The 22,007-nt window shown below is 38.6% G+C and overlaps 1 protein-coding gene across 1 annotated transcript in view; it reads right to left on the reverse strand.

Moving 5' to 3' along the window:
• The window catches only part of LOC124554997 (phosphotriesterase-related protein), a 214,007-nt gene extending 192,353 nt beyond the window's left edge, over positions 1-21,654 (reverse strand). Inside the window, exon 1 of the mRNA XM_047128737.1 lies at positions 21,504-21,654. Within this exon, the coding sequence (XP_046984693.1) occupies positions 21,504-21,525 (22 nt within the window). The 5' untranslated portion in view covers positions 21,526-21,654. The remainder of the gene's footprint in view (positions 1-21,503) is intronic.
• Positions 21,655-22,007: the final 353 nt, after the last annotated feature.

Raw genomic sequence — 22,007 nt, forward strand, 5'->3', positions numbered from 1 at the left:
CTAGCCGGATTGCCTGGAAGACAATTAAGAAGCTAAATAATGACCCTAAGCAGCAAACGGAAGCACCAAGAGTAACAGCCAACCAAATAGCACACCAACTCGTTCTTAATGGGAAAATGAAGACTCTAGCAAAAAACCATCCCAATAAGAAGTGGCAAAAATGACACGAACTACTACAGCCATCCATTTACCATTGAAGAGCTAGAGTCCGCACTTAAATCTCTGAAACCTGGCAAAGCAGCAGGGCTAGACGACCTTAGGAATGAAGAGATCCTTAAATTTGGCGAGTACACGAAAAACTGGCTGCTCCTACTTTTCAATACCTGTATCTGGCTAAACAACATCCCGAAAATCTGGAGAAAGGGCAAGGTCATAGCCATTCCAAAACCCGGCAAACCATTGGATGAGCCAAAAAATTTCAGACCGGTAACATTACTCTGCTGCTTGTACAAGGTGTTCGAGCGCATGCTGCTGAATCGACTTGTGCCTAATACTGATCATCAGATAATTCCGGAACAGGCGGAGTTTCACCCTGGGAAAACTTGCACTGGACAGGTCTTGAATCTTACCCAGTTCATAGAGCATGGGTACGAGAACCGTCTAATTACTGGAGCCGTACTTGTTGACCTCTCATCTGCATTCAACACTGTAAATCACAAACTGCTGCTCACTAAAATATATGCTATGACTAATGATTTTGGGCTGATACAAATTATATCAACTCTTCTCAGCAACAGACGGTTCATCGTAAACCTAGGAGGGAAGCGAAGCCGATGGCGTATCCACAAAAATGGACTACCCCAAGGCAGTGTCCTCGCACCCACTCTTTTCAACATATATGTGAATGATCAACCAGTTGCACCAGGGACTAGGAGCTTTGCTTACGCGGATGATTTTGCAATAGCTGTGCAGGGTCAGAACTTTAACGACATAGAAATTAGCCTTACGAATGCCCCCAACAGTCTAACGCCATACTACAAAGCCAACTGCCTACACCCGAACGCAGCAAAAACATTATACTGCCCATTCCATCTTCGAAACCGAGATGCCAAACATACCCTAAACATCACGTGGAACAACCAACGGATCGCGTTCAGCAGCACTCCTTGTTATTTAGGCGTCACCCTTGATCGCACACTTACTTACAGACATCATGTAGACAAGGTCAGGGGCAAACTATCAACAAGAAACAACCTCCTGAGTAAGCTCACCTCCACAAAATGGGGTGCCGACCCACACACTTTACATACGTTGGCACTTGCACTCTGCTACTCGGTTGCTGAATACACTGCCCCAGTTTGGGATCAGCGCATGCGAAACGAGTGGATCCTCTGCTGAACGATGCCTGTCACATAATCACGGGATGCCTAAGACCCAGCCTGGTTAGCCAACTTTATTTGCTTAGTGGCATAGCGCCACCCAACATCAGACAAGCTACAGCAAGCGAAGCAGAGCGCCTCAAGCAGCTGCACGACCAGCACCATCCTCTCTTCGGACAAAACCCTCCACACACACGTCTAAATCAAGACGGAATTTCCTCACCTCAGTTCAACTGCTCGAAACCTCAAAACAAAAGGCCAGATTGTCAAAATGCCTACGAGAGACCAGGCACTTCTAATCTCACCCAACGAACAATTGGCCTCTGGAAATGAACTAAAATGGCCATTATGGAGAACCCTCAACCCCCTACAAACTGGGGTGGGCAGATGCAACGAAAACATGTGTAAATGGGAATACCAAGATGGGACGGACATGTGCCAGTGCGGACAGACCCAAACAATGGACCACCTCCTGGAATTCAGCAACATGGGGGAAGTGTGCAGGAAAGAAGATCTGGCAAACACTACGACAGTGGCAGTTAAATGCGCTGAATTTTGGCGGGACGTGATATGATATATATACTATGTTTGTCTTTATATTGTAATGTGACTCCCCATTTTGAGTTTGTTTTATTTATACATATGTGTATTGTATTTGTATTTGTGTGTATATGTAATATGTGGGTTGTCTATGGCTTGGACATGATTAAATAAAAATAAAAATAAATAAATCTGATTTAATTCGACTACATTCCATTATCCTCGTTTTGCTTTGGTTGATGTTCATCTCATATCCTCCTTTCAAAACGCTGTCCATTCCGTCCAACTCCTCTTCCAAGTTCTTAGCTGTCTCTGACACATGTCATCGACAAACCTCAAAATTATTGTTTCTTCTCCCTGGTTTTTAATTACTACTCCAAATTTTTCTTTTGTTTCCTTTACTGCTTGCTAAGAAAGGAGGATATTAGATGAAAATCAACAAATGCACAGCAAAGGTAGTGGAATTTAGTTAAACAAGGTCAGATAATGCTGAAATAGTAAATAAGATTTGCTATTTGGACAGTAAAATAACTGATGGTGATCATAGTAGAGAGGATACAATAAAATGTAGACTGGCAATGGCAAGAAATACATTTCTAAAGAAAAGAAATTTGTTAACAATGAATATCAATTTAAGTGTCAGGAAGTTCTTTCTGAAGATATTTGTCTGGAGTGTAGTCTTTTATGGATGATTGGCAATTCATACAAGAGGAGAATTGAAGGTTTTGAAACGTGATGGCAGAGAAGAATGTTGAAGATAGGTGGACAGTTTACATAACTAATGAGGAAGTACCAAACAGAACTGGGGAGAAAGAAATTTGAGGCAAAATTTAAATAAAAGAAGGGGGGGGTGTATAGGGAGACCAAGAGATAAATATAGTAAGCAAGACCAAGTTGTAGTAGTTATTCAGAGATGAAAAGGCTTACACAGGATAAAGTAGGATGGACAGCTGAATCAAACCAGTCTTTGGACTGAAGACCACAGCAGCAACAATAACAGGATGAAAACAAGTTACCAGCAAAATCACTGACACAATAACATCTGAGCTTCTCTATGAGACTACTCTAAACTGCACAATCTGTTGCTTTCCATATGTGAGATCACCTATAAGCCTACTTTTCATGTGTAAAAGTTTTTAGTCATGTTCTCTGCTGTCTCACTGAATATCACCTCTGGTGAAAGAGCAATTATGCTGCAGAGAAGAGTAATGGCTATTATCTAATGATTTTATGTCATTTTCTTGTTTAAAAAGAAACACAATACGATACACTCATTCAGACACCATGGTCTGCAGATCTAATCACAAAGACAGTACATCAAAGCCTAACATCCCATCAGCAATTAAGTAATTAGAGATGGATCATTAATTCAGCTGCACAAGGACTGGAAGCAGGGACTGGCCCTGGCCTGTTTTTAACAAATCATCTCAGCATTTGTCTGAAATTATATACTGAAAGATAAATCCCCTTCATTCAGGACGGCCAGGTGCAAATTTGGTCTCTACTACTCCCACATAATAATAAAATGTGATTTACTTGTCCCATAGATGATGAGACATGTCATGTTTAAAAGGAAACAAGAGCTTAAAATGTGCACTGTTTCCCAACAACTTATACAAATTTTCACAATGCTTTTACAGTTACAATAGCTTTTCAAGCCAAAGATGTAAAATCTATGACAAAAAATGTAACTGCTTAATTAAAAGTGCACACAATGAAGTTTTGTATAATTTGAAGTGTTTCGTTACAATGTCATTCATAGCTGCAACATTATGCTGATAAATGCATATCCTCCATCATACTGTAGCAGTGTCCTTCATATATTCTTCTATGGAGAAATAGTGCCTGTTCACAATGAGTCATACAGCAATATTTTCACTTAATCAATTTACATATGAAATTTACTCCTATCTACTAGTTTATTAATTTTTTTTTAATTCCATGGACTGTGATATCAGGGCAAAAAGCTTTAAATGGTATCTGCCAAATCTGAAATTAATATTAATTGACCAAAATTAGTGGTGCAAAGCCTAATTATTACAAAGAAGACTTTATTAAAAAAGACTGTAGATTTTCCTTTTGCCCTACACAGCTGCTGTTTATTTGCCCCCTCTCTCTCTTGGTTTTCATGATTTGGCAAATTAACTTTGTGCCTGCATGTCCTTCTTGTCATTACAGTCATCAGGTAACCTAAAGGAAGGAAGTTGTGTGCACCTTCTCTCTGTAAATTGCGTAAGCTTTGTTCTGTGTGTTACTCTATGTTAAACATTTATGTATCGTATTTTGTGAGATGTAATTAGGGATCAGCCCAGCATTTGCTAACTGAGCATGGAAAACTGCCAAGAAAACCACATTCAGGCCGATTGGTGTACCGTACCGATAGTCACTAATCTGCCACATGGATGAAGAAGAAAGGTTATACTTTAACATTCCGTTGTCATTAAGATCATTAGCAATGGCTGTGGCTGATGAGGTAAACTTAAAATTTATTTTTAATTTCTAGAGGTATCATTGTTATATCTTATTCTTGTAGGCAGCATATATTAATCTTTTGCACCAGAGTATAAAACTGTAATGCCATTCCTAAATTTTGGGCATTACAGAATTACAATAAGCTCCATTGTGATTGTGGCCACATGTGAGGAAAGCAGGCGTGCACAGAGATGCTGATATGTAATTTCAAAAGCAAGTCTGTTTGTATACCACAAGACAGCCAAGACAAACCACTCAGTCATTTTGGCACTGCAAAGGTCCTGCAAGTTCGAGCCAGCCCACGGAGTATTTCGACACTGTGGAGACATGTAGGTGTTGATTTGAACATGCCTGGAGGCAATGTACAGGCACAACAAGTGTGCTATTAACCACTATAAATACCCTCTGATTCTAATACAGTTATGCACAGTCTGGCAGCACCCTCCATGGCATCAGGTACACACAAGTCTCCATCACGCTATGGGACAGTCGGCAACAGACACTGGTCTGGGCAGCCAGCTCCACCAGACCATCTCACAGTTCTCAGTCCACACCCGTGGCTTTAGAATGATACAATACGTGAGCCATCCCCCACACTCTATGGCAACAATAAATTGAATTGGCAGGTGGAGCCATTATGGTGTAGAAGTGTTGGATTAACAGGTTGTGGAGGTTGTGATGCTGGTCAGCAGTTGCTAGGAAAACACTGCTGCAAGATATAACATATATTATTTCATCTCGAGTCACAATGTCAGAGTGCTGCGATGCCCCTGGATATGCCCTCTGCAGGAGTGTGATCCATCTGTCGTGGCAATGTTGTCAGAAGGTTGTGGTAGTAGGATGGCCGTTTGATTTCGAAGAGTAGTGGTTTGCAGCCACGGTGGTACTGCCACCACGCTTCTGCACCAGGGTGAGCTTCTAACTCAGTCACAGTGGACGTCTACGAGAATTCAGTAGATTTACATGTTACTGTCACTGCTCACTCAGCACCACATAGTGCTAACTCAGGTATGCACCGCTGGGTGGGGAAACAGTGTCAGAAAAGTAGGTCGTGGAAATCAAACAGCCATCCCACCGCCACAACATTCCAACGTCATGGCCACCGCTGATGGGCCACGCTCCTGCAGAGGGCATATCCAGGGACGTCACAGCACTCTTGACATAAGTTGAGAGGAAATAATATATGTTACATCTTGCAGCAGAGTTTTCCTAGCCACTGCCGGCCAGCACTACCACCTCCACAATCCGTTACTCCACCACCTCTATGCCACGACAGCCCCACTCACCCAAGGTCACTATAAAACTTCATCCTGCACCTCAAACATAGATAAAAAGTTATTTTGTCAGTATATGCTGTATACGATGAGACACTTACTTTAATGCATGAATATGTTACAAAACAACAACCAACCACTAAATTCATATGATATTCAAAACATTTTATTGTTAATTGCTACTTTTATTAAAAAGCAGTCATTATCAACCAAACAGTAGATTTGAACACCACAGTGCTTTACTGGTATTAGCAATTTAAACATGGAGTGAAGCTTCGCAATGATGGATTGCATCCAAAATTACAGGTAACAATAGACTTCGTCCAAAATTAGAAACTGTTGAACTAATCACAAGGCTCCTTCACAAGTCATCATAATTAAAATCAAAGGCAACATAAGACAAGAAGTGGTACATACACTGATGAGCCATAACATTATGACCACTGCCCATGACAAGTTTGTACGCTGCATGGTGTCACCGAGGGCACGTGACATGGTAAGAGAAGTATATAAGCAGACCAGAGACGAATGGGGAATCATTCTAGTGATGATAAGTGGCCCAAATCTGGAAATCTGCCAACTTAAGCAACTTTGACAAAAGCCAGATTGTTGTGGGCCAGTGCCTATGAGCAAGCATCACAGAAACAGAAAAGCTGGTTGGCTGTTTGCATGCTACTGTTGTGAGCATCTGTGGAAAGTGGTTGAAGAATGCTGAAACCAAGAGTAGGTGACAAGAAGTTGGACATCCAAAGCTCATCACAGCATATAGGGATTGGAGGTTTGCCAGCTCTCTAAAGCAGGATAGGCAGCGATCTGTGTCAGATCTGATCACAGAGTACCATGCTGGTTCAAGCACTAGGGTTTTGGAGCACACTATTCAGTGCAGTGTTGAACATGGTGTTCCACAACAGAGGACCCCTGAGTGTTCCCATGATGACCCCACAACATCATCAGTTATGATTACCTGGGCAAGGGGTATCAAGATTGGACTACGCATGAATGGAATTCTGTCACCTGGTCATTTATTGTTAAACCAGGTTGATAGTCGTGTCTGGATGCTCCATCATGCAGGCAAACAGCTGCTCAAAGCATTAAGCATGCCAGAGGCGCAGACCAGTGGGAGCAGTATTATGTTAAGGGGGACATTCACCTTGGCTTCCATCAGACCTGCAGTAGTAATCGAAGGCACCACAACAGCTGTGGACTACGCGAACATTATTAGGGACCACCTGCAAAACCATATGTTTGATATCTTCCACAACAGTGATGGCATCTTCCAGCAGGAAAACTGTTTGTGTCCCAAACCCCGAATCGTGTTGCAGTGGTTTTAGCAGCATGACAGTAAACTCAAATTGATGCCTTGGCCATTAAAATTCAGCTTATCTGAATCTGATGAAACCCAACTAGGATGCTATTAGGCACCAGCTACGTGCCCACAAACCACCCATCCGTAAATTAAGGGAAGTTTGTGACCTGTGCGTACGCATCTGGTGCCACAAACCTCTGGAAACCTACCAAGTATGTGTAAAATCCATGGCATGCATAGTCACTGCTGGACTGCATTCCACAAGTGGGCCAACATGATTTTAAGTAGGTGGTCATAATGTTTTGGCTCATCAGTGTATATTCTCACAGAGAAATGTATATACAGTTTGAGTGAATACTAAGATGGTGTTTAAATATGTTATATCACCACTGATATGTACCTTTAAAAATTATCATTTCTGTATGTTGTTTGGATTTGTGTGTATATATAATATGAAACATTCACCTTGGCTTCCATCGGACCTGCAGTAGTAACCGAAGGCACCACAACAGCTGTGGACTACGCGAACATTATTAGGGACCACCTGTAAAACCATATGTTTGATATCTTCCACAACAGTGATGGCATCTTCCAGCAGGAAAACTGTTTGTGTCCCAAACCCAGAATCGTGTTGCAGTGGTTTTAGCAGCATGACAGTAAACTCAAATTGATGCCTTGGCCATTAAAATTCAGCTTGCTATGCTTATGGACTATTTCTGTTTAATTATTTGTTTCATGTATATATAATGAAATCAAGTTTGATGTTAATAGCCTATTGTATGACACACCCAATACTCTCAGCTGGATTTTCAGCTGGAGTCCATGGGCAAAGAACAAATAAATAAAAATAAATAAATAAACTGATGAGACAAGACATTATGATCACTGTCCGCCACAAGACTGGATGCTGCCTGGTGGTGTTATGGGCATGTGACATGGCAAGGAAAGTATATAAGCAGCACAAAGATGAATGAGGAATTATTCGAGCAGTGATGTGGACCACAAATTAAGAAATCCAGTGATGTAAGTGACTTCAAGAAAGGGCAGATTGTTACAGCTCTGCTCACAGATACAAGCACCTAAGAAACAGTGACACTGGTCGGCTGCTCATATGCAACTCTCCAGAGTGTTTAAAGAAAGTTCTTGAAGGATGGTGAAACCATGAGTAGGTGGCAAGATGTTGGACATCCTCACACCATCATAGAATGTGGAGGCTGGTGGCTTTTTATTGTCTAAAGTAGGATAGATGGTGAGTGTGGCAGATCGTATGACACAGTACAGTGCTGGTGCAAACAGGTGATCAGATCACACTGTTGAACATCAGACTCCACAGCAGATGACATGTGTGTGTTCCTATGATCATCGTCATTTATGATTTCAGTGGGAATGAAATCATCAAGATTACACTACAGATCAATAGAAATGTATTATCTAGTCAGATGAATTGTATATCGTGTTACACAAGGATGAATGAAGTATCTGGACATGCCATATTAGAGGCTTGCACAACACCATGAAAACAAAGCAATGGGGATAGTATTATCTTATGGGGGACATTCACCTGGGATTCCATAGGACCTGTGGTAGTAATCTAATGCAGCATGACAGCTGCAGACTACATGAAAATTACTGTGGACCACCTGTATCCCTCCATGCTTGATGTCTTCTCCAATGGCGATGGCAACTTCCAACAGGATAACTGTCTCTGTCAGGAAGCCAGAATCCTGCTACAATGACTTGATGAGCACAACACTGAACTCACACTGATGTTTTGGTCACCAAATTTGCCTGATTCACACCTGATGGAACACACCTGGGATGCCAGCTCTGCACCCACAAACCACTGACCCATGGCCCGTAATTCACAGGAAGCACATGATCTGTGTGTAGTTGTCTGGTGCCACATACCTCCAGAAGCCTGCTGAGGACTTGTTGAATCAATACCAGGCAAAATTATTGCTGTATTCAGTTGCTAATGTGGACCAGCAGGCTATTAAGCAGGTGGTCACAATGTTTTGTCTTGCCAGTCTATATCACCAGTTAAAAAAAGAAAAGAAAGAAAGAAGAGAAAAAAAGATTCACTCACCAAGCTTTAGAATATTTGAAATAAAGTTCAGTGCCAGCAGAAATAAAATCCGTACTACGGCTGTTTGTCAACAGTAAACTTGCTCTAAAGTTTACAGAAATGCAAGTGCTGAGAGGAAGTGCTAGTGTAGAATACACTGCCAATATTTTTTGGGCCATACACACCAAAATGACAGGGATGCTTTCAAACTGCAAAGACTGTAAGTTAAATTATTAAAAAATTCTTTAACAGGTATGATTTCACAATTACAAAATTATCATTTCAAATGGTAATACCATCTACATAGGGAGTTCATCAGAATATACCATGTAATCATTACATTTGCATTATAATCACGTATAGCTTCAGCTTTATATACATTTTGCCTTAGCATGTTGATGTGAATATCTTGCAGTTGTAACTACTTGTGATAGATACATAGAAACTGTGTCCTTGGCACTGAAGTTTAGATAAACAGTGAATTTGAAAACAAATTAAAAAATACAAAACAATCAGAATAATAAACCGATACACTTCAGAGAGGCAACTCCAACCAGCAATTCAGTAACTTGCCCACAGAGGAGTGTCAGTTACGGTGCAAACAGTAGAACTTCACAGGCCCAGCCACCATGAGATGTTACCCAACAAATATCAGGAGAATCTGTGTCAGCCAGCATGTCAACACAGTAATTCACGAAAAATTTCGAAAACCAATTTGCACTAAAACTGTGTGAGAATCTTCAGTTATATGTGTCAAAATATCAAAGTCTTCTAGAATGTTTACAGTATGTCCTATTCGTGAACCATGCAACACCACCATGCTTTTACTAATCTGATCCAAACTGCACTCATACATTTTTAAGTGATCCTTCAATGTGCTACTGCTCCCACTGTGGGAATGTTTTCTAGATTCTTAGCCACATATGTAATAGCTCTCTGAAGCAGGGTATTTTCCCAGATAGACTGAAGTACGCCATTGTTAAACCACTGCATAAAAAAGGGGATGCGTCTGATGTCAACAACTACTGCCCAATCTCTCTTCTGACTGCCTTATCCAAAATTCTTGAAAAAGTAATGCATTGTAGAGTAGCTTCACACCTTGATAAAAATAAAGTTTTAACAAAATGTCAGTTTGGTTTCCAGAAGGGTTTTTCAACGGAAAATGCTATATATACTTTCACTAATGAAATATTAAATGCTCTGAGTAACCGGAAGTCACCCTTTGGGATTTTTTATGCTCTATCAAAGGCTTTTGATTGTGTAAATCATGGAATACTTCTAGATAAGCTCAAGTACAGTGGTATTAATGGGACAGTGCTCAGATGGTTTAAATCATACCTAACTGGAAGAGTGCAGAAAGTTGAAATAAGCAGTTCACATAATATGTAAAAAACTGGTGAGTTCTCAAACTGGGGAACAATCAAGAATGGGGTACCGCAAGGTTCGATCTTGGGTCCTCTGTTGTTCTTAATATATATTAATGACTTGCCATTCTATATTCACAAAGATGCAAAGCTGGTACTTTTTGCTGATGATATAAGTATAGCAATCACACCCAACAGACAAGAATTAACTGGTGAAATTGTAAAAGATGTTTCTCAGAAAATCATTAAGTGGTTCTCTGCAAATGGGTTCTCACTAAACTTTGACAAAACACAGTATATACAGTTCCACACAGTAAATGGAATGACACCATTAATAAACATAGACTTCGAGCAGAAATAGGTAGCTAAGGTAGAATATTCAGAATTTCTAGGTGTATGCACTGATGGGGGGTTGAACTGGAAAAAACACACTGAGGATCTGCTGAAACGTTTGGGTTCAGCTACTTATGCTATTAGGGTCATTGCAAATTTTGGCGATATACATCACAGTAATTTAGCTTACCATGCCTATTTTCATTCTCTGCTTTCATATGGCATCATATTCTGAGGTAACTCATCATTGAGTAAAAGAGTGTTCATCGCACAAAAGTGTGTAATCAGAATAATTGCTGGAGCTCATCCAAGATCATCCTGCAGACACTTATTTAAAGAGCTAGAAATCTTCACTGTAGCCTCACAATATATATATTCTCTTATGAAATTTGTTATTAACAACCCAAACAAATTCAAAAGTAATAGCAGTGTACATGGCTACAGCACTAGGAGAAAGGATGATCTTCACTACTCAAGGTTAAATATAACTTTGGCTCAGAAGGGGGTAAATTATGCTGCCACAAAAGTCTTTGGTCACTTACCTAATAGCATCAAAAGTCTGACAGATAGCCATATAGCATTTAAAAGGAAATTAAAATAATTTCTTAATGGCAACTCCTTCTACTCATTAGATGAATTTTTGGATATAGTAAGTGGGTAATTTCCTCAACCCCCACAAAAAAAAAAAAAAAAAAAAAAAAAAAAAAAAAAAAAAAAAAAAAAATTAAATAAGTGTCATGTAATATTTTGTGTAATATAATATCTTGTATAGACACCTTTTATTAACCTGACACATTCCACATCATTACGAAGTGTCGTATTCATGATCTATGGAACAAGTACTAATCTAATCTAGATTTTGTCATGAATTCCTCCCTGTTTATCCTATATACACACCCCACTTTGGCACAGGTTTTATTGCAACTGACACTGCAGTCCTTTTACACATTCTAAGTTTTGGTGGCTTAGCATTTTTTACTCTTTTTGATTAATTATATTTACATATAGCACTCCTCATCCTTATGTACTTTTGAACTTAATTATAGGATCTGATGATGGAAACAGCCTAAGTTTGTCATTAATTTAAGAGGCCTAGACAGTATTATTCCCTGATAATTCTCAGAGATTCATTCCAAGGATTTGTTTTGTTTGTTAACAATTAGATCAGTCTGCCACAACAATCAAGATATCTTTCTCTCTCAGCCTGAATACCCCCCCCCCCCCCCTCATTTCTTTGACAGGGACAGCTGTAAATATTCTGTAAACACAATACAGACACATAATCTGCAGTGGTAGATCATACTAATCACTACTGTTGAGAAAACTATGTAACCTGTAAATATCTACAAAAACTCCCTAAAGAAACATAGGTGGTGATCCACTTACTGGTGAATGATATTCAGGGTACAATTTTTTGTTCTTCATCCTTCCAATCAATCCATTCAAATGTTGGAATGGGTACTAGCAATAGGCAATGGGCATCACCTTCCAATTCTGATCTCATTATTAGTAATTTGGAAAAAGGAAGATTAAGTTTTAATATGCTAATAGTGAGGAATTCTTTATGCACAGAGCACACGCTCAGACTGAGTAATGATTGAGAATGAAATTGGTCATGTACTTTTCAAAGAAACAATACTGGAATTCGCCTTACACAGTTTAGGGAAAATGATGTGAAATCTAAAACTGGATGGCCAGATGAGGATTTTAACCATTGTTCTCCTGAAGAAGAGCCCAGTGTCTTATCACAGGGCAACTGGAGTTGGTAGTAATTTAACAACAAACATCCAATGAAATAAAGTTGACCACATCCTGTAAACAAGTTCAATGAATATTTCACCTCACTGGCAGAAGATCTCATTCAGGCAAACTGCAAGGTATCGTTCTTCAATTCCACCAATGCGTCAAACAGCACTAATGCTACAATGTTTGTTTATGAAACAAACCCTGATGAAATTAGGAACATAATAAAATTGTTACCCAATAAAATCTCTAGTGGCTATGATGAAATACCTGACCTCATACTAAAGGTGTGTGCTCCCCATATAGTAAAGCCATTATCAACCATCTACAACCAATCATTAAAAACTGGCATTTTTCCAGATGCTCTCAAAATAGCTAAAGTCTCACCATTACTAAAGAAAGGTTCCCCTGATTTAGCATCCAATTATAGACCATTATCCATATTAAGCATCTTTTCAAAAGTCCTGGAAAAACTTTTTTATGACAGGCTTATAAATTTCATAAAAAACCACGCACCAATCAGCATTCAACAACATGGTTTTAGTAAATCTTTATCCACCTAGACAGCAATTTTTGAACTGTTGGACCACATACTGAAATCAATTGACCAACATAATATAGCTGCAGGTATCTTCTTAGATCTCTCTAAAGCCTTTGACGTACTAGATCATAAAATACTGCTTGCTAAATTGGAAAGAAGAGGAATAAGAGGTGTGGCTCACAACTGGCTATGCTCTTACCTACAAAACCGCAGACAGAAGGTATCACTTCAATACGATATTAATGTACAGAATAAAATAAATAATACAGTTTTCCTCTCGGAGGAAAGAACAATAAGATATGGTGTTCCCCAGGGTTCTGTTCTAGGGCCATTACTTTTCCTCATTTACATAGATGATCTTGTTGAACGTATGAGCCCACAAAAAACTATCCTGTTTGCCGATGATACAAGCATAGTGTTGACTGGATCTAGCCCTGAATCCCTTCAGACAATATCTGATAACTCTACGAAAAAACTTTCTGAGTGGTTTAACAAAAATGGCCTAATTGTTAATAGTGGGAAAACTGTATGTATCAACTTCCATCTAATTCCCACATCCAATCAAAAAACTATCCAAGTAAAGTTAAATAATGATAAAATTGAAAATGTAAATGCAACAAAATTTTTGGGTCTATGGGTCCAACAAAATTTAAAATGGGACACACATATAAACAACTTATCAAAGAAACTCTCATCATTGTGCTATGGACTAAGAATACTAAAATCTACTACAAGTAAATCCACACTAATGCAAGCATACCATGCGCAGTTCCACTCACTGCTCCGCTATGGAATCATCTTTTGGGGAAATTCAACTCACAGCACAAATATATTTAAACTAAAAAACAGAGCACTGAGGATAATCTGTGGCCTCAAAAAGCTGGAATCCTGTAAATGTCAATTTATAAAACTTAATGTTCTAAGCATCCCACCCCTATTCATTCAAGAAACACTCCTATTCACCAGGGAATACCCCTCAAGAACAGGCAAATTAATCCAAAACAATTATATACATGCTCATTATACCAGAGGGCAATCTAATATCCATCAAATTTTTTCAAGGACATCATCATACCAAAAATATATAACTCATCTGGGTGTCGTATTACACAATAAAATTCCAGAACAAATAAAAACTGCTCCAGATCCAATATTTAAAAATAAACTAAAGGCATTTCTGACAAAGCACTGTTTCTATTCAGTACAAGAATTCCTGGAAATGAAAAATTATAAAGTTCCTTTGTAAATACTGTGATTAGAGTAAAACATTCTGTAGGCAAAATAATAACCTAATTTCTACTATACACAACTATGTTTCAGTTTCACTTCCCAAAATTTTTTAACTCGCTTTTTGAATGTACAAGTACACATTCTATTAGTATTAAAACTTAATTGTCTGTGAAATCTCAATGTAAATTTCATGTTTAATGTAGTTTTTAAATGACATTGTCCTTCTGTTGTGTTTCCAGTTGACATTTTCACTATTCTGTAATCTCAGTGATTATTTGTGTAAATTTAAAGTAGCACTACATTGCCTACATGTTTCTTAGTTCCCCATGTAAATTGTTTGTATTCTCTGTATGTGAAGTTACTATATTCATCAATGAACAATTTTGTGTACATTTTTTAAATGGCAGTCCATTGCCAATTTTTTTTTCTCCAAACTACATATTTGTTAAGAAAAATGACTTGTCTTATATCATGTGTACTTTGTACAATATGTGATCCACAGGATAAATAAATAAATACAAATACATACAATGTTAATTTTATTCACTTATTGCAATGACATGTTTCATGATCGTATGACAATGTCCCAGTCATCGTACAGCAAAAAGCCTCCCCGCATTGAATACACTGGTTCTCATCAGGTCACCAAATTTAAGCAAACATTGTAAGTTTTCCAATCATACTATAATCGTTGGTGGAGACTTCAATCACCCAACAATTAACTGTGAAAATTACTGTTTACTTAGTGGTAGGCATGATAAGATATTCTGTGAAACATTACTGAATGCCTTCTGTGAAAACTACCTAGAACAGATCGTTAGGAACCCCACTCATGATGGAAATATATTGTATCTAATGGCAACAAATACACTTCAACTCTTCTTTGAGGATTCCACATCAGAACTGGTATCAGTGATCATAACACAGCTGTGGCAACAATTAATACCAATGATCTTCCACAGAACCCAAATAAATTCCAGTCATACATATGACTGGAATTTCTGCTGTGGCACCAAAGTTAATGTTCAGTCCCTAGCGAATAAGACAGGAACCGAAATTGAGGGTAGCACAGCAAAAACTGAAATGCTTAACTCTGTTTTTGAATGTTCCTTTGCAAAGGAAAACTCAGGAGTACCACCCCATTTTAATTCTTTTACTACTGAAATGATGAGTGGAATAGATATTAGTGTCAGTCATGCTGAGAAACAGTTGAATTTTTTTTAAATTGAACAAAGTCCTAGGGCTGATAGAATCCTTATCAGATTCTACACCCAATTTTTGGCAGAATTAACCCCTCTGTTAACTATAATCTAGCATAGATCCCTTGCACAAAAAAAAACATTCCCTGTAGTTGGAAGAAAGCATTGGCCACATTTGTTTACAAGAAGGGTGGTAGAAGTGATCCAGGAAACGTCTATCCCCATTTTTGAAATTGATTTGTTGTAGAATCTTAGAAGATTTTCTGAGCTCAAACATAATGAGCTATCTCAAACAGTACCAACCAGCATGGATTCTGAAAACATTGATCATGTGAAACTCAAGTTGCACTTTGCTCACATGACATACTAAATTTGACTCTGTACCACACCAACACTTATTGTCAAAAGTATGATCATCTGGGGTATCAAGTCAAATTTGTGATTGGGCTGAGGATTTTATGGCAGGGAGGATGCAGCATGTTATCTCAGATGGGAAGTCATTGTCAGATGTGGAAGTAACTTCGGGTGTACCCCAGGAAACAGTGTTATGACCCTTGCTATTCACATTGTATGTTAATGACCATGCAGACAATATTAATAGTAACATCAGGCTTTTTGTAGATGATGCAATTATCTATAATGAAGTACTATCTGAGAGAAGTTACATAAATATTCAGTCAGATCTTGATGAGATTTCGAAGTGGTGCAAAGATCACTTTAAATGTTCAGAAATGTGTAACTGTACACTTCACAAAATGAAAAAAACATAGTGTCCTTTGACTATCATATCAATTAGTCAATGTTGGAATTGACCAACTCATACAAATACCTGAGTGTAACACTTTGTAGGAATATGAAATTGAATGATCACATAGTTCAGGTAGCAGACTTTGGTTTATTGGGAGAATACTGGGGAAGTGCCATCTGTCTACAAAGGAGATGGCTTACAAATCACTCAAGCGACCTGTCCTAGGATATTGCTCAAGGGTAGTAGTAGTAGTAGTAGTAGTTTATTCATCCAGAGACAATGTACACTGCATCAATTTTGGCAAAAAAAATATAAAGGGTGAACAATACTCTATACAATACAAATGTGCATAGTACACTACACAACATCAGACCGAATTGAAATAGCATGTACAACTTTGATTAATTACATTGCAAGAGTGGTTCTGATATGACACTAGCACATCTCGTCATGACTGAACAAGGTACATCGTCAATCCCTGAGGACATTTTATTCTTCATTGTTTTTATTATTCGATTAACTTCCAATTTGTTCATGGGAGGTAGCAATATTGAATTAGCACTTTGTTCTCCTAGGATTGATGTTCTACTAATCCTAGAACAATTTTTACTCAGATTGATTGGACTATTTATGAAGTAGTCATTAACGTAATTTGCTAAAGTAAGATTTCTGCCTGGAGCACCTTGATCATCTTTTAAAACAAAGTCATCTAGATTTCTAACATTTTTGCTTGGGCCTATTTCTTTGTTTACTACATTCCATACAACTTTTGGTTTGTTTGCTGACCCAGCAATTACATTGTCATTGTGCATTGTCTTGGCTTTTTTTATCATCTTCCTGTAAATTTTCTTATATGTCTTAACAAAATCCGTGAAGTGTTCATCTTTGTTGTCTTTTTTGAGTTGACTGATATGTTTTAGTGTTTGACTAGATATTCTAATAGCAGGTGTTATCCAGTGGCTTGTGTTCTTAGGCATGGCACTGATCTTAGTGAGCTTTTTTGGAAAACACATGTCAAATAGGAACACGAATGTACTAGAAAATGCATTGAAAGATTCCTCGGTTGTTGTTTGTGCAAAGACATCTTCCTAGGTTTCATTAGCTAACAACTGGATGAATGTATTTACTTTTTCTGTATAGAAGTGCCTTTTGTAATCCCACTTATATTTTACTGCCTTGGGTAAAGTGGAATTTATGTATGCTATAGTGTTTTGTGATCCAAAAGACCTAAGTTTACATTTAGTGCCTCAGTGATACCATTATCCATATTTGTGAAAATATTGTCTAAAAGAGAAGATGACAGTTCTGTTATTTTGGTGGCATCTGTAAAGAGTGGTTTCATGTGAAAGCTGCTTCGTATACTCCCCACATAACAATAATCTCACTTCATTACTATAAAAAGTGTTAAATGCTGCTTCTATTTTTTGAAGAATATGTTTTTGTCACCCAGTGGTGATCTATATATTGTTATGACAATTAGTTTCTCACTCTTCTCCTCAGTTTTTTACTCTATGGCACATGATTCAAAATGTTTTTCTGTATTTTGATGGTCCAATTCTGTTTTCACTTTGAACTGCAGTCCTACTTTAGAGTAAATGCATACCCCACCATTTTTAAAAACACTTCAGCAATAATGTGATGATAAATTAAAGTTGCTTATATTTATGAGACTTAATTCACTAGCCTTGCACCAGTGTTCAGATAAACAAATACAAAAGACATCAGCAAGATTGTTTAAAGCTACTTCTAGATCTAGCACTTTGTTTTTGAGGCACTGAATATTCTGACACATTATCCTGACTGGTTTGCAAGTAGTTTTTCTTTTGTCATTACCTGGTAATGTGCTGTTTTTTCCATAGTAGTTGTGACTTATCTGCAGATCTGTACCAGATAGGACTAACAGGGGATACTGAACATATTCAGAGAAGGGCAGTATGAATGGCCACAGGTTTGTTTCATCTGCGGGAGAGTGTCACAGAGATTCTGAAGGAACTGAACTGGAAGACTCTTGAAGAAAGACACAGACTATCCCAAGAAAATCTATTAACAAAGTTTCAAGAACCGGCTTTAAATGATGACTTTAGGAATATACTACAGTACCCCACGTATTGCTCACATAGGGATTGTGAGGATAAGATTAGAATAATTACTGCATGCACAGAGGCATTCAATCATTCTTCCTCGCTCCATACATGAATGCAATGGGAAGAAACACCAATAACTGGTAAAATGGGATGTACCCTTGCCATGCACCTTGCGGTTCTTTGTAAGGTATAGATGTAGATGTAGAATGTTGGTCATGGCCAATACTTGGATTGATAATTGCCTGGATATGCCATGCACCTTTCGCTGCTTTCCCTCTGTCTTTACAGCAAAATGGAGGAGGAGTTGTGGCATAGTTCCCCATCACCAGACTTTGCATCAATGTCCTGGATTAAACTCCAGCCTCTCCACAGTCTCATGAATTGAGGTCAACACTGTTGATGATGACCTGCCGACAGGTTGGGATGTTAAGCTCAGGACCTTGGTACAATGTGTGTTGGCACTGAGATTCACCCTGTTACTTCTCTCATCATCATTAAAGACACACAACATCACACTCATTAGAGTCACCTACACTCAACTCTCACACTTCATAAAGAAAAGGTGCCATTCTGCATGAAGGATGGATAAACCTTTCCAATCAGGCAGCTGAACCTGCCCCTCAGGGTTTCCTAAGCAACACGACCATAGAATTTCACTTTTTCTAGTCAACCTACATAACAAAAAACAAATTTTTGACATCATTGTCCCGAGTGAGGTGGCGCAGTAGTAAGACACTGGACTCACATCTGGAATGACAGTGTTTCAAATTCCCAACCTGAACATCCAGTTTTAGGTTTTATTTGATCTCTCTAAATCATTTATGGTAAATGCTGGAATGGTTCTTCTGAAAATGACATTGCCGATTTTCCCTTCCATACTTCACCAACTTTAAGTTTGTATTCTGTCTCTAATGACCTCATTGTCAGCATGACGATTAACCTTAGTTTTTCTTCCTTCCTTACGCATTGTTACTTCTTTAAGGTGCTGATAGTGGGTTCTGTATGATTACGAGTCAAACTGTTTGACAAGATCTCATCACTAGTGTAATTGGTTGGCTATTGTATTGGCTGTATTTGACGGGCTTGACCTCAAGCCCTTGATTAGTATACACCCCAACAGTATCTCCTGGAAAGCTTGTTAATAAACTTGGGGACCATTTACATGTACGAATAACAGAAGTACGTCAAGTAATAAATCTTGAAGGCTCTCATTAGTTATATAATGCATTCTTATTCCATTTAGGTGTGTGAGGATTCAACATCAGTATTCTGTAAGAAAAAAGGTAGCGTCATTTGTATCAAACTATGGACGTTATTTGTTTACCTCTATTCTCATAAGTGTTTCCTATTACAGATTATTGTAGTCCTTCAGGAAATATATTCATTGACAGATTGCAAAAATAGCTCAACATTCCTGTTAAGTACCTCTGTACTTGGCTAGACACAATTTGGTGACCCAAGAATTCCTTAGGATCTTTAGAGCTGTGCAAATGAAGTCAGTGATGGTGAAAGCCACTTTTTCCTTAATGTAACTGCATTTGCTGCTTTCCTTGTACTCGCTGCACTTTTTCCTTATTCAATAATTGGTGCCAAACATTACCACACACTGTAGTATTGGTTCCGTTCTGACTGATGAATAGTCTATGACATGATTCTTCTTTCTGCCATGTGATAATTTGACAGAAAAGTCAACCAAACATTCTTCCCCTTATATTCGAATTTACCATTGCCTGTTTTCCACTGAAACATTCAAATTTGCTCCCAAGTATTTTAAAGGGAAACGTAATCCAGTACACTGTATTTGTTTTTAAGAGTTGCATTTTGTGACAACAATCACTGCTTTATATATATTCCTAAAATTTCTTCACACAGTGTACTTCAATACTGTGATTTATCATTGTCTATAATTCATTTGTGTATTTTTCTTCCTTCATTGGCTATATGTCAAGAATCAGAATCATTATCACACAATGAGTCACTAAAATGAGTATGTACTGCAAAACTAGCATTCGGCTGAAATCTGTCAATTTGCTTGAGGTGACAGACCAGTGTATAGCATAGCCTGAGGTCTAGGATAGGTTGAAGGGTGATAATCTGGTTGTACTTCAGCGAGGCCAATGAGTGTGAATTCCCGTATAGGTTGTAGGTACTGACAAAGCACTAGTGTGGCTAATTTTCATGTTTGTGCTATATTTAGTTGGCAGATTTCAGCTAAACGCCTGTTGTCTATGTCTACGTCCATAGGCTCCAAACCATTGTAAAATGCATGGCTGAAGATACTGCCAATTACACCAGTTATTATGGATTTTCTGTTCCATTCACAAATGAAGTGTGGCAAGAATTATTGTTTAAATGCCCCCACGTGAGATGTAATTCATCTAATCTTGTCCTCATAAGCCCTACGCGGGCGAAATGTAGAAAGTTTCAGTAAGGAGTTGGATTCATCATCATTTAACGCTGGTTATTGGAACTTTGTAAGTAGGGTTTCTCAGGATAGTTTGCATCTATCTTAAAGTGTCTCTCAATCTAGTTTCTTGAGCATCACTATGAGACTCCCCACGGATCAAACGAACCTGTGACCATTTGCGCTGCCCTTCTCTGTATGCATCAGTTAGTCCTATTTGATACGGCTCCCACACACAAAGCCTATTCTAGGGTGTGTCACACGAATGATGTGTAAGCAGTCTCCTTTGTAGAATGACTGCATTCCCCTAGTATTCTACCCATAAACCGTAGTCTGCAACCTGGTTTACCCACGATTGAGTCAATGTGATAGTTCCATTTGATATTCCTAGAAACTGTTACTCCCAAGTATTTGTACAGGTCGACCGATTCCAACTGACTCACTGATGTAATCTACGTTTTCTCGTTTTGCGTAGTGGCGCCGTAATCATTTTTGTTGCTTGTGTAGCGCAAACTGGTTTGTAACATGTTAACGTCATAAATATTAAAAAACGAAGATAAAATAGTTCCCAAGCACTACATTTATACGATAGAATGTTTCAGCCATCCCCGAAAAACAAAAGTTGGTCAGAAGTACGTGATACAGCGCAGTGGAATTGCGTCGCTAAGAGCGCCACCTGTCTAAAATAAGCATTCAAAATTCGTAACATCGTGATCAGAAACTGAAGCGTCCTACAAGTAATTAGCCAGCACATAATACGCATTACATATCATGTTTTAGTTACGTCTGCTAAGACCATCAAATGACATCGCCGATCTCTATGCGAACGCGCATATAAACCATCACCTGCACATCGACGTAATTAAATTATCTCACGGTACCTGTTTGGATTTGATACGTCATCGTCTTGCCAACGTTTGCAGGTTCGTTTCTATATTGTCTCTTATCAAAGCCCCACGTGACGCAGCCTATTGCCTCAATGACCTTGTTTGTGTCTTGTGATAACTTTTCCTACTAGTACGCAGTGCACCTATGCACATGAAAATCAGAGGTTTCTGAAAACATCCAAAGATTCCCATACTCGGCTCTTTAATTCAAGGTCCCTTCGAAGTCCATCTCCCCTCTCGAAATTTTCCCTAGCTTGCTAACGGCACGGTTCGCTTTCCCCAGTTCTTGATCGGCAGCAACACGTAGCATACACATTCCGGAGTTTGTGCTTTCTCTCTATCCGTTGCCAACACTAACACGTTGACTGCGAACGCATAGTCATGGGTGTTTCACCGCCAGGCCAGGGGTAAAGTGTTTGGATTTGCCGCATCATCATGTTTCCAACATTAACTTGGTTCGTTTCATTTGTCCGTTGTCAAAATCCCACGTACAGCTCA

This window comes from Schistocerca americana, chromosome X (assembly GCF_021461395.2).
Source record: "Schistocerca americana isolate TAMUIC-IGC-003095 chromosome X, iqSchAmer2.1, whole genome shotgun sequence".
NCBI lineage: Eukaryota > Metazoa > Arthropoda > Insecta > Orthoptera > Acrididae > Schistocerca > Schistocerca americana.